Source organism: Rhinoderma darwinii, chromosome 8, assembly GCF_050947455.1.
Source record: "Rhinoderma darwinii isolate aRhiDar2 chromosome 8, aRhiDar2.hap1, whole genome shotgun sequence".
NCBI lineage: Eukaryota > Metazoa > Chordata > Amphibia > Anura > Rhinodermatidae > Rhinoderma > Rhinoderma darwinii.
Genome location: NC_134694.1, coordinates 108,113,072 through 108,127,017, shown reverse-complemented (window position 1 = coordinate 108,127,017; position 13,946 = coordinate 108,113,072). Strand labels below are relative to the sequence as shown.

Here is a 13,946-nt window from a genome sequence, read left to right as displayed (position 1 = left end):
TTACAGAGAATGTGGTGTTCTTTGGATCATGAGCCATTCCAAGCCTTCTCCATACTATCTTCCTCCCATCATCATGGTACAGGTTGATCTTAGTTTCATGCTATTCCAGAACTGGGCGGCTTCTTTAGATGTTGCTTGGCAAAGTCTTATCTGGTTTTTCTAGTTTTGAGGCTGATTAATGGTTTGCACCTTGTGGTATTTGCTCTCATGAAGTCTTCTCTTTACGGTACACTTAAATACTGATACACCTACTTCCAGGAGAGTGTTCTTCACTTGGGTAGATGTTGTGAAGGGTTTTTTCTTCACCATGGAAAGTATTCTGTGATCATCCACCACTGTTGTCTTCCGTGGACGACCAGGCCTTTTGGAGTTCACGAGGTCAGCAGTGCGCTCTTTTTTTTTTTTTAAGAATGTACCAAACGGTTGATTTGGCCACTTCTAACATTTGTGTTATATGTCTGATGGATTTCTTCATTTTTTTCAGCCTAACGATGGTCGGTTTCACTTGCATTGAGAGCTCTTTTGACCTCATGTTGTGGGTTCACGGCAACAGCTTTCAAATGCAAATGCCGCACCTAGAATCAACTCCAGACATTTTACCTGCTTAATTGATGATGGATTAATGTGGGAATAACCCATGCAGCCCATTAAATAGCTTTTGAGATAATTGTCCAATTACCTTTGGTCCCTTGAAAAAGAGGCAGCTACAGATTAAAGAGCTATAATTCCTAAACGTTTCATCAAATTAGGATGTGAATACCCTCAAATTAAAGCTCCTGCATCCTGCCCCTACCTGTAGTGCGGAGTTGTTTTGGAGCTGGTTTGCTGAAAAGGCTGGGCCTGATTGGGTGTGCTTGGGCAGGGATTGGGCATGGTTAGAGGTGTAGCTCAACCCAAAAAAAATTGCTGCAGCGCACAAAGTGCGCCACCTGGTTACACTCTCTCTTCATTCATTACAAGTTTGGAGGTATGACTATGGGGGCACCCTGATTACTACAATTATTTTATGGGCATTATGTGGGCACTGATTGAGTTCAAAATCTGCAGAGACGAGTCACTGGAAGAAGCGTTTGTGTCAGTCTGGGCCAAATAGTGAAGATGAGGAAAGAGAATGACTACACTCAGAGAAAACATCACCTATGAGTCACTGGCTGTATTTAATTTAAAAAGTAATAACCATCCTGTGACTTTGTCTTTTAAGACCAAGGAGATCTCCTACTATGTTACTGTCACTAACCAAGAATTTGATTCTCTGGATCTCCAACTCATTCCAGAATTCAAATCCTCCCTCTGAAGTTCCTGCTCTCTTTTCTTTAGAGGGTGCTTTCTTCTTTAGCGTACTGCCGACTTCTGGATCATCGGGTTCTTCAGGATCTGGAGCATCTTCTTCCGCAACTTCACCTTTCTCTCCATTCTCTGAGCTTTAAATAGTCAATGAAAATAAAAAAAATTACAATTATGTGTAGGTCCAAAATTAGATAAAGATGAAATAAAAGATATGCCTTTTCCAGAAATAGCACCACTATTATCTATGGGCTTTGTCCGGCAATAGAGCACATCCTCCTTCTCTTGAATAGGGCTGAGCTGCAATACCAGGTACAGCCCATAAACAAGTGTGGCGCTGTTTCCGAAGAAATAGTAGAATCGTTTTTTTCTTACAACCTGTCAAATAGGATATGTGGGTAAACAATTTGAGATACCCCCATTTCATTCAATAAAATATGTGCAACCTAAAATGATGATAATTAGGATGATGAAGGAATAGTTTATGTTATTGCTTTGAAGTCTGATACTCACTCTGCTTTCTCTGGTTCTGGCTCTGGTGTTGGTTCTTCCTCCAATGGCTGTGACTCTGGAGCACCATCCAAATGAACTGGTGCATCCTCCTACAAGTAAGTAAAAGTATATTTATTAACTGTTCTCATGTAGATGCTTTGCTATTATTATGGAGAATTTTAAATTTGTAGATTTGTTATATCATTAAACATATGAAATTTAGTCTAGACACAATATGCTTTTGGTTATATTTTCTGGAGATATTTACTTACATCAAACTTCCTCTTCAAAATAGGAGATCCTTCTGGTGTAGGTGGATCAACTGGGGTGGTGTCTCCCATATCCCCTAAGCCACCAGGAGCATCTGGAGCACTGGGTCTGTAGTGTCCACCATCCTTCTTTAAGTCAAGGCCAAAAATTTCTGCACCTTCCTCTTGTACGTGTTCTTTGCCCATATCCACAAAGTCTGTTGCATCCCCAGACTCTGGTAACTCATCACTAATTGCTGTAGGAAGTCCATCTCCGTGGACCTCATCCTGTGTAGGATCTGGCATACTGGCAAGAATTTCAGTAACAGTTAATTTCTGAGCACCTTCTACCAGGCTACCTCCAAACAATGTATGCCATATCAAGAAGAATATTCCCTTGCAGATACTGTAGATGAAGTGAAGAGTTCCAATGAATAAGGTCCACAAAAATGAGACGATAGCCATCACTATTTCCTTTATTGTCATCTTCTTGACCTTGTGAAAATGAAAAAATAGTTAGAAACAACCACATTAACCAACCAATAACATCTTTACTTCTATGGTCTACTTATGTATTTCTACAGATGAAAACTTAAAAGTGTTAAACTACATGGTAAAATAATCCCCTAAACTGACAATTTGGAATGCTAGTCATTAAAGGGGGATGTGCTCTTCCAAATATTTTTGTTTTTTTTGTTTTATCAGTTTTGTGACTATATATTGATGAAATACCGTATATATCGGCGTACAAGACGACTTTCTACACCCTTAAAAAAATGTCAAAAGTGTGGGGTCGTCTTATATGCCGGATATTGTCGGATATTAGGGATGCACGTTGCAGCCGCACAGCTCAGTATAGTACACATGACTATGAGAGCGGGGCTGCGGCTGTGTAATTCAGCCACAGCCCCGCTCCTGAGTCCTGACATATGCGCGCGGGGTCAGCATCATGTGATGCGGCCGGCGCTGCACTAATGATCTGCGGCACTGAAGACAGAACATGGCGGGCGCGCTACAAAGCACCCCCATGTTGTCTTCAGTGCCTGAACTGCCGCTCATTAGTGCAGCGCCGGCCGCATCTCCTCATGCTGACCGCGCGCGCACTTCCTGTCAGGAGCGGGGCAATGGCTGTATTACACAGCCGCAGCCCCGCTCTATAACGCCGGAGATCAGAGAACCTCTCATCTCCGCCGTTATTCCCGTGAATGCTGCGATCACAGCTGACTGCAGCATTCAGGGGAAAGTGAGAAGGGGGGATGCCCCTGGATCGCGTCACAGGGAATTCCTGTGACGCGATCGAGGGCCATACCATATATGGGCAGACAGCCCAGGGTCTATTGACGGACACCAGGGCTGTCTGACCATATCTCTTGTTGTTAGGATATACCCAAGTATGTCCTAACAACAGCCTGTGTACTATCAGTATACAGGATAATGTACTGGCACATATCTGATATATGTCAGTACATTAAAGTTTAAAAATAAAGTAAAAACAAAGTATGGTTACATTTTAAAAAAAAATACACCTTCACCTTTTTTACAATAAACATTAAAATAAGTCTCAATACATAAAATACACACATTCAGTAATGGCGCGGACAACAATGTTTTTGCATCATTTATGATGTGTACGCTGTAAAAAAATGAAATAAACACGGCTTTCATTCACTTATTAATGTGAGGCGCGAGGTGCGATGAATTTACCCTCCATGTTCCTCACATTAATAGTAATTAACCCCATCATGTACCTCGCCTATCTGCGCATGCGCGAGTTCAAAGAGACAGAGTCCTGGGTCCTGCCGCCGATGGCCATAGTGAAGCGCTCCTGCACGAAATGGTGAGTATATCTTAAATTCTATATTTTAAGGGTAAAAGTTGGGGGTCGTCTTATACGCCCAGTCGTCTTATACGCCGACATATACGGTACTTACCTTGCGATATTGTCTTCTAAGATTCTTGTAGGTAAACATTTTGAAGAAGTTTATCACATTGTTCATAAACTCTCCAAAAGCTGATGTTGCTTCAGGTGGAGGAGACCCATTCTCGGCCTCCTCACCTTCACCACATCCTTCTGCTTCTCCACCATCTTCATCATCATCTTCAGACTTTTCTTCCTCTGGCTCTGAGATTTGTGCAGCAATCTGCATCTCAAAAATCGTGTCTTCACAGAAGTTGACGAAGAGCTCCATTTTCTCTGACTCGCAACCCTCATTAACCACATCAAAGATAAATTGACGTTTGGACTCTTTAACCTGAGGCATTTCCCATTGTGCTTTATTGGTCTCGCTAATCTCAAAGTAGATACGCTCTATCCTTTTGCCTGCTCCCATAATCTCAATCTTGCCAAGATATGGTTTAAAGTAGTTGATAATGCAATCAGCCTGCTCCAAAAAGTTCCGCAACCTTGTGTCATGAGGGACATGCTCTGACAGATTGGTAAGTAATACTGCCACATTAAAACCGATATCCTTAGCAGGTTCCTGGAAACGGTCTGCAAATTCTTCAAAGTTGATCATTTCATTTTCATCAGCTTCTGAGCAGGAAAGGAGGAACTGGATCTCGGATGTGGTATATTGTTTTTGGCTGTCCATTGCCTTTTGGAAATCCTTTTTAGATATGAGACCCCGGGGATCTGTGACATAATCTCTGCAATACAAGAACAACTCCCATCATTACTTTTTTGCCAATATTTACATTTTTCTGGAGCTGATAAGCTGGGATATATATTGCTCTATTATTGCCTAATTAATTGCTATGAATTTCTTGCAAATCATTAATACTCCACCTGAAAGCATCAGAAGCCACAATATCCTTCAGCTTCAAGAACATGTCAAAGAATTTGAGTATCATTTCCACATTGCTAGAAGATTCTACCAGCATGTCTACCATCTGACGAGCAATTGTCCCATTTACCACATTACCTAAAAGGAATAATATAGACATCGCCCATTATTTGGTATGCGCACAGATTGTCATTCATTGTGTTAATGCTGTCAAGGGGTTGTCCGCTTTATAAAACTTATGTTCCGAGTTAATTAAGGGGAGTCTCTCATTCGGGACTTCCATCAGTTTGCTGTAGCGGAGCCTCTCTCTCTCTGGAGGACCTGGCTTGTCCATGCATTACATGGACAGCCCAGTGATTTCAACAGGGAACATGTAATGCTTTATTTCCCCTGTGGTGGCACTGCAGGGGAATTAAACATTTGCTTCCAGGTTCCCCTGTAGATTACAGTTGATCGCTGGAGGACCCAGCAGCTGGACCCTTTGTGATCAGCTTATTTTCGGGGGATCCTTCTGCTAAGAAAAAAATGGTCTAATGTGGACAACCCCACTGAGCAAAGGGTTTTTTATGACATTTAATCATGAACACTATCTAGACAAATTTTTGAACATTTTCAATTACCACTAATGTCACTTATTTGAGGACTTTCCATAATAATCATCGTTGTTACTCTAGTTTACTTAAACTGAAATAATCAATGTATAGTTGACGAAGTATATGGGACTCGCCCTATGATCTTTACCTTCAAGAAGAGAGAGCAGCATGACAACCATGTCTTTTTGAAGATCAAGCAATTCCTTCAGAAGCCCGATCTGACTGGAGTCCTAGAAAAAAAGTACAAATCAAGGAATTCTAATTCTAGTTTCAAATGTCTAAGTTACGTGACTTGTGCCACTTAGGGAAGACAGAAGAAAGAATGCAAAAAATCAACATATACAATCAAACAGTTAACTATCTAGGTTTTTCCTCCAAATAAGAGTAATACATTATTGCCAAAAGCAAGTATGGCAAGTCAATGAGATCTCAGAATTCAGTGCGTGACCAAACTGACCATGATTTTGGTTAGTTGTAATACTTGTAATGAAGGGGGAAGGGGGTTTCAGAAGGAAAGAAATGTTGTCTATCAACTTCTCTCCCATGGTGCCCAAGCGTAGCATTTAACAAGATTTCCACGGCTATCGTCACTTCAACTTGAGGAAAGCGCTCCCAAGCAGGCTCGGAAAGCATCTCCCATTAGGGCATTGCTGGTTTATTCCATACAGGATCAATTAACCTGCCCTTGTCGGGCCTTTGAGGAAGTTTGGAGGTCTACATGACATTTACAGACTGAAAAGTGAAGCTGTGAAAATCATTGAAGCAATGTATTAACGTTTGAGAGGTCCTCCCAAACAAGATAGAGGTCCTAAACAAGTCACAAGTAATGTAGGGTCAAATTTTTCCTTCTTACCTCTGGATAGTAGCGACTCCAAAAATGATCCTCGTGTGCAATACAATAAAAACAGGCATTTAAATACAACTAACTCAAAAAGATTTAAGAAAAGAGCGCCTTCCATCTCACAATAACCAGCCTGTATGATGCCAGTGTATTGTCACCGGAGGGCATTCACTAGTGAATTAGTGATAGGTGACCCATTAATCTTATTTATCCCATGGCATCTTATTTCATATGTATTCAACATAAAGATGGAGCCCAACTTACGTTTCATTCTAGATGGGAAGTGCTAATATAAAAGTGTTTTATCAGCTTTTTTCTGTTTTTTTTTCCAGAAATAGCGCTAGCCTTGTCTATAGGTTGTGTCTAGTATTGCAGCTCAGTCCAATTCAAGGACATGAAGCTGAGCTGCCATGCCAGACATCTATAGATCATTCCACTCCTTCAAATAACTGGTTGGACGTTTCTTTAAAAAAAATAGTAGCTCATAATACTGAAAACTTTATTCATTATACATAACACTTTGCATACATAGAAGCATGTTCTTCATTCTCATTGGAGCCATTTTCAATAGCAACTACATATGCAAACACCCAATGGTGTATGAGTAACTCATGCCAAAAACAGAAAACATAAGGGACTGGATACTTGTGTACATGGGTTTAAATGTTTAGGAAAACTCACGGACCTTTATTTTTCAAAAATATTTATTATGAAATTTGGAGATTTTTGTTATTTATAATTGCCCAAACTACTGCAGACATATTACAATTCATCACTGGCACAGGTCAGTTCTAGACCTCAGTTATTACGTTAGAGATGGATAGGTCTGCTACTTAGGGCTCATTAAGACAAGCGTGTATTTCGTCCGTGTGATGGCCGTTAAAACAACGGCCGTCACTCGGATGCATGTATTTCAATGGGGCCGTTCACACGACCAGTGTTTCAACGGGGAGTGTGAAAGGTCCGTGAAAATAATACATGTCCTATTTTCCTGCGTGTCACGAATCCCTCCATAGACTCTAGTCTATGGGGAATCCGTGACAACGCGTCCTGCACGGGTACACCTCGAACGTGAAAAATATCAGTTTTTCACGTCCGAGATTAGCTACGCTAATTAGCTACATCTCTACCCCAATGCAACATTATCTAAAGAACCTTCCTACAATACTTGGACTTATTGATTTATATAAGGACTTCAGACCATTAAGCAAACTTGTAGCTAAAAAGTTTTAGAATTCCCCACTATTAGGAACTATGAGTTGCAGAAGGTTGAGACTAAATTCACACCAGCAATGGAAAGGTTAAGGACAAAAGGGTGGAAAATGCAGTTTAATATGTCCCGACTTTCCCTCCCTTTCCACCCCAGACATTGTGCTACAGAAAAAAAATAAAAATTCTGCGTGAAACAGACAGACAGGTGAGGGGAGGAGAAGGAGGGAGAGATGTGGCATCCAGTGACTACCTATGTGTGGGAACCATGTAAGCTTGGATACTTGACACACATGCATGAATGTTCATATGTATGCGACTTACAAGCATATCTGTGTATACCTATGTGGTCACAAATTCTGTGTCTCCATGCACATGTAAATTGAAGAATAACCTAGTATGGTGCTATAGTTTAGGGACAAAGGGAATGTACTTGAAAGCTAAGGGTCATAGCCCCAACATTAAACATCTTTAGTTCTTATGGTGTATTACTATGGTTCTTTTTATGGCATTGTAATTGGGAAGTTATTTGGATACTCTCTCCTCTTCCTTCCTCTCCCCCTTCTACCAACAAAATGTCAAGAGGCGGCAGTTCACAAGGAAAGCAATGAAACCACCCAAAAGAAAGCGGGCATTGCCCACACAATTCTGAACTGTCACACGGCTGCTGGCAAAACAATGGGGAAAAATGGGCACACTAAGGATGACTATAAGGAGAGACAGAAGATTAGAGACTAAACATAGAGAGATAGAGAAAGAAAAAGCCTGTGAAAAATAGAGAAGGTCCAGAAAAAAGAAATAACTGCAAAGCAACCAGAGCACAAAAAGTATAAATTAAGTATGTCGTCAATGTACCTTACTTGGGGTTAATATACCTATTAAATGCCTATGTACAAGCATGTGTAAAACCTATGACAACCAATTTGCAGGTTAAAATTTGCAGGTTAATTTATCAAGGACACATCCTAGAGATAAAGACATAGTTTGTAAAGGGATTTATATTCAAATACTCCCTAGAATCTGGAAAAAACTATCCAAAAAAAATCTTTATATTTTACATGACGCTATCTAGATTGGCTAAACCATTAAACATTTTTGCTAAAAATTACTTCATAATTGGAATGTTTTTTTTCCGGTCCCTACATGGCACTCTTGCTTTGTATGCTCACATTTTCTATCTACATTTAGAAAACAAAAAACATCTATAGATCCTAAAACAGGAATACCCTACGTATTCTCAAATCTGACATTTTGTGAGCTAAGCAAGTTCATCTTTTCAAGGTTTTTAATTGACCGATTATTTATGTGCATACATCTTACAGCTAATGAAGGTTCAGAGTGCTACAGGGTAAAACAATACCAAGTTTTGGACAATAAACTCAATGCTTAAATACCCGAAATATTGATCTCAAAGCCTAACATCCAACTTAGCGAAGAAGAGTCAGAAAGATTGACAGGAACGTATATTATAAACAAAGATGAGTGGCTGAAGACAGTGAGAACATATAGAGACAAAAGTGTGAATGGCCAACAGACACGGAATGGGCAAGGGTGCACGTCTAGCTGAGACAATTTAAGGAAATGCAGCCGTGCCACAGAGAAAATTCTTACGCCATTTCGTAGTCCTCCGTTTTGGGGCATCTGTTACATATTAGAATAAAAGTAAAATTCACAATCACTGTATGTCAAACATCATATTACTTATACTTGAATCTTAGCGATGAAGATAGTGAGCGAAGCTGGCCATGGACATTAGTTAGCTGTTGGCCAAATGATCGATCGGCCTACAGCTATCTTCCCTGATTCCTTCACTAACATACCCCTTCAACAGGCACTATTTCTAACAAAGAGGGAGATATGTGGCTTCCAAACATCTCTAGTGCTGCTTTATTTTGTCGTGGGACCATTGGGCTTAGCCTATAGATTGTTGGCGGATCGCACCAAAAATGTTGGCTATCCGCTGACATGAATCTATTGTCTACATCAGGGATTATGCTCATGACTAAACTCAACTCAAAAAGACCCTCATCTTTTATGTTGTCACAAAACTTATATCTGAGGAAGATTGAATTATTAGTCTTTATGAGCAAAGATAATAGAAACTTAAAAAGAAAATTAAAAAAAATTAAAAACAGTCCCACTAATGATTTATGTACAAGTTTCTGCTCACATTCACACATTTTACAAGCACACAACCAGATTCTTATAAGGCACGTACGTATAAATAGCAAATAGGTGTGTGTGGTTCACAGACTTGTAAACTTTGAGAAGTAGTGATTATGGGGGCAAAAATTGTTCTGGACTTCCTATCAGACATGCCATTAAAGATTATAGTCAGACTCTCCTCATCCAAAAACAAAACTGAGCTGTATTCAACTACATAGAATTTTCATTTAGGTCTAAAATTAGGGGCTACGGTTGAGTTCGGTTGGTACTCCAAAGGCTGAAAGCCTTACTGGGGTCCCAACATGTAGAAATCTCAGGGGTTCTCCTGGCCTGCTTCTTCCATAGCATTATAAATGAAGTACCTACATGGAATAATGCCTTATCACTAGTATAAAAACTACTCCCATTGCTGTTGATAATATCCAGTAGCATTTCCTATTATACTAGACTAGCCTGCAATAAAGACCCCTGCTATTCAGAAAACAAGCAGGAATAGCTCTTCAGATATGTCCATGGCGATTTCCCTATAAATCGATATCAACAGTTTAAAAAAAAATAAAAAAATTCCCAGAGCATGCACATAACTGTTCCAATTTTGCTAATGATAGGAAGTATCGACTTGCTAACCTATAGAAAGTAAAAGAGGGAGCAGATGGAAGAAAGTAGCACATGACTGCAGGATCAGACTACACACAGGGTTTGTTTGTAGTCTGTAACCATAGAGACACATAGGTCTGCATAAAGGCTGTAGACAGAAAAAGATAACACTTTTATAATTCAAGGGGCTTTATTTTCTATTTTAGATGCAATAGAGCAATAAAAGTTGGGTCTAAAAAGTGCATATAGACTTTAAATTCATATGTAAAAATTTACAGATTAAGAAAACTCATCAAGAACCGCAATGGATGAGCACCTACTAACAAGTTAACTCAGATTTATTCTAATTTGTGTGCATGGATTTAAAGCATTACTTACTTTTTATAAAAGAGTGGATAAAGTATGCATGTACTGAGGGAACTGATCTAGGTTCTGCATAACAAATCTGTGTATGTGGATATAAATATTTTTCCTTGTGAGTAAATAATGTGAATTATTTCAGCAGAGGTAAGGGAAGTTGGATCCAGCACTAGTTTAAGTAAAATGGAAACTGTTTCCAAGTTTAATTCAATCGTTTTTTAAAAAGGATCCATAGGTTGAAATCCTGGTTTACAAGGAGGGATATCAATCCAACGGGGAGCCTATGCGTTTCAGACGTCTCGTGCGTCCTTAGTCATGAACAACAGCCATGACTAAGGACGCACGAGACGTCTGAAACGCGTAGGCTCCCCTTTGGATTGATATCCCTCCTTGTACACCAGGATTTCAACCTATGGATCCTTTTTAAAAATTGATTGAATTAAACTTGGAAACAGTTTCCATTTTACTTAAACTAGCGCTGGATCCAACTTCCCTTACCTCTGCTGTTTATCTATCGTGTGCCGACACGAGGACCCGTGCGCTGTCAACGATACAAGTCACGTATCAGGTGAGCTGGAGGATTCCTCTCCCCCCGTTTTTTCTAAGTGAATTATTTCAGAATAGAGACAGATTCCAGTCACCCAGTAGGAAGTATGAAAAGTGATAAAATTCTGGCGATGATGGGTATTAGTTGTGGAGCAACACTATTGCTTACCTGGGCCAATTTCATCATCATGTGAGCAAAGACATGTAGGAAACCAACCACTGCATCCCAGAGACGACTGTGGGCCAGACTCTGCTGGTTACCAGTGCAGGGACCCTAAGGAAGAACCAACCATGGAGTTTACTTATAGATTAATAAACAATGTATTCAGAGGTTAATTGGCATTAAAAGGGGCTGTCTGGCTTAGAAAACTAGTTTTCATAAACACTGTTAGGGCATTCTGTGATAATAAAGAAATGTTCACCATTCGGGGACTCCTTCCTATTAGTCATAGCAAAGAATGGCTACAAAGGGCTGCTCTTGCTCTGGAGGACCCAACATGTCCATAGAGTACATTAGACAGTTTATTGATTTCAATGTGCACCATGCAATGATTCATTTCCCTGTGGTGGCGCTGTAGGGGAGTTGAACATTTGTTGCCAAGTTACCAGAGAGATTTAGCTGAACGCTAAGGGGTTACAGTCAGGGCCGGCATTCTTGGTGCAACCACAGAGGGTGCTTGACTCGTCACTTGGAAAGGGGGTAGGTACTACCTTGATGCTTGCACCATCGATCTTAAATGTTTTGCCCATATCTATGGATAGGCAGCTGCACAGGATGCAGATACAATCTCTAGTTTACAGTGTTATTTGGACACCTTACAGCAATGTTATTTGGGCATTATATTGTATGGTTATTTCTACACTGTATTATTTGTATTATTGGTACATCATAGGGGGGTTGTCAACATAAAATACTTCACCGGGCACCAGCTAACCTAATGCCGGCAATGATCTCAGCAGCGGTACATCCTGTGATCAGCTTATTATCAAGGAACTCTTCTGAGAAAAAAAAAATTGCCCAAAGCAGACAACCCCTGTCAATGCATATAGTAACAACTACTTTACCTGGATATATTCTGTTAAGCTGTTGAACACCTGCTTTGCCACAGACATGGCTTTGGAAAAGTTCCGCTTGCCTTGGTCATCAATAATATCCTTCCCAGAATAGTACCAGTAGAAGTCACTAATGGATTCCTGAGATTTTAGAAAAATAGAGGGTCAAACATTAGGTTTCGAAAAGAATATTTAAATATAGACATTTCAGAGGTTAACGGATGTGGCTCCTGTTGTTGCAGAATACCTGTAGACGTAGAAGATAATCCACAGTGCAGATGATAATGTTGATGGTGGTGGTGTTGCCAGTCTGAGTACGTAAGTAGTTTTGAAAATCTGCAAAATTAAAATTTCTAAGTACAGCTCGTGGTAGATATTGGATTCAGAGAAAACTCAGTAAAAACGACTAAGTATTCACAGTGTATGTAGAACCTAGGAAAAAAAATGTGTTCCTTGCATCGGGCGCTCTTGTGTGGATGGTTCAGTAATACCATGGAACCATCAGATGAGAATAAAAATATTTATTTCTGAACATGCTGAACATATTAAAAAACAATAAAATTGCTGCTGCAACGCGTTTCAACCTCGTACTGAGGTCTTCGTCAGGCATATAGATTTGCGGACAAACAGCAGCTTAAATAGCCGTGTCATACAGTTCACACCCGGGTCAAACAATCAAGGTTGAAGTTCATTGTGGGAGTTTTACTAAAGGTACGTGTGAGTCATATTCTTCCGTTCTAAACTGATATTAGTGTCTTTGTGGTTACTTTATTGTTTTATTTAGTTTAAAACTTTTGTTAGTATCATTTGAGGATACTTTATTAGAAGCATCTGTTTGTTTCTTTTGAATTATATTGCTGACGATCTTGCACAACTGGATCAGGTGAGTCCATCTGCACTCACCCTGGCATGAAAATATCACTTGCCCATACGATATCACCCTAGAGGAGCGCCGTCTTTCTCTTTTTATTTTTCTTTCAAGTATTCACAGTGCATATAATTTCTAAGTTATTTGAGTACAACCAACACTAGTAGCATCCAAGACATGGATACAGAACCGATGTGAGATCTCCACCGCCAACTGCTATCCCAAATTAAATTCCATAAATGAAAGTTTTTCATGGCTTATGCCTTCTTACCATTATTGTGTCCCTCACAAAGCAGCTGGAGAAAGCGGAATAGATCCTGGGTGAACTGGTCGTCCGCCATTACTTTTTCTCCTGAAGATAGCGACAATCACAAAAACAGTAACATTAGAGTCACAAAAATATGAACGAATCAGAGACAGGGAGACTCAAATGTTTAGAGAGAGGGAAGGAGAGGTAGAACATGTGATGGAATAGAAAGAATGTAAATGAATGAAAGAGACAGACGTACTAAGAACAAAACGGGGAATAAGTCAAGAAATAAAAGTAGGATAGATAAAGGTAGAAGAAGCAACATAGTGGATAGAAGAACATAAAGAGTGAGGATGAAGGCCGACAGGTCAACGAGAAGGTAGAGAAATAACAGTAGTAAGGATGCAGAAACATGATAGTTGAGTTATAGATTGATTAAGAATCACTCTGAGAGTCAAAGTTAGTTTGTTCCCAAACTCAATACACTACAAACCAGCAAATCCAGAGCTCATGCGGTTAGAGGTTTGTCAGGTGTCAAGAGGCCTCACAGACAACTCTGCCCTAGGTAAATCTCTCTAAAAAATAAATAATTGCAAAAAGCAAATATAAAGAAGACAAGTTCCCGGACTGATGTAGTGGTGTACTTCAAGGAGAGG

At 39.9% G+C, this 13,946-nt stretch overlaps 1 protein-coding gene across 2 annotated transcripts in view; it reads right to left on the bottom strand.

The window, feature by feature from the left end:
• RYR1 (ryanodine receptor 1) overlaps positions 1-13,946 on the bottom strand; it is a 106,476-nt gene that overhangs the window by 9,916 nt on the left and 82,614 nt on the right. For both annotated transcript variants that reach the window (XM_075836256.1, XM_075836257.1), the window contains exons 82-93: positions 13,312-13,392; positions 12,420-12,508; positions 12,185-12,313; positions 11,289-11,393; positions 9,062-9,091; positions 6,254-6,283; positions 5,549-5,630; positions 4,810-4,945; positions 3,956-4,670; positions 2,049-2,519; positions 1,798-1,886; positions 1,238-1,421 (exon numbers count right to left, since the gene is read on the bottom strand). In XM_075836256.1, the coding sequence (XP_075692371.1) occupies positions 1,238-1,421; positions 1,798-1,886; positions 2,049-2,519; positions 3,956-4,670; positions 4,810-4,945; positions 5,549-5,630; positions 6,254-6,283; positions 9,062-9,091; positions 11,289-11,393; positions 12,185-12,313; positions 12,420-12,508; positions 13,312-13,392 (2,141 nt within the window). The remainder of the gene's footprint in view (positions 1-1,237; positions 1,422-1,797; positions 1,887-2,048; positions 2,520-3,955; positions 4,671-4,809; positions 4,946-5,548; positions 5,631-6,253; positions 6,284-9,061; positions 9,092-11,288; positions 11,394-12,184; positions 12,314-12,419; positions 12,509-13,311; positions 13,393-13,946) is intronic.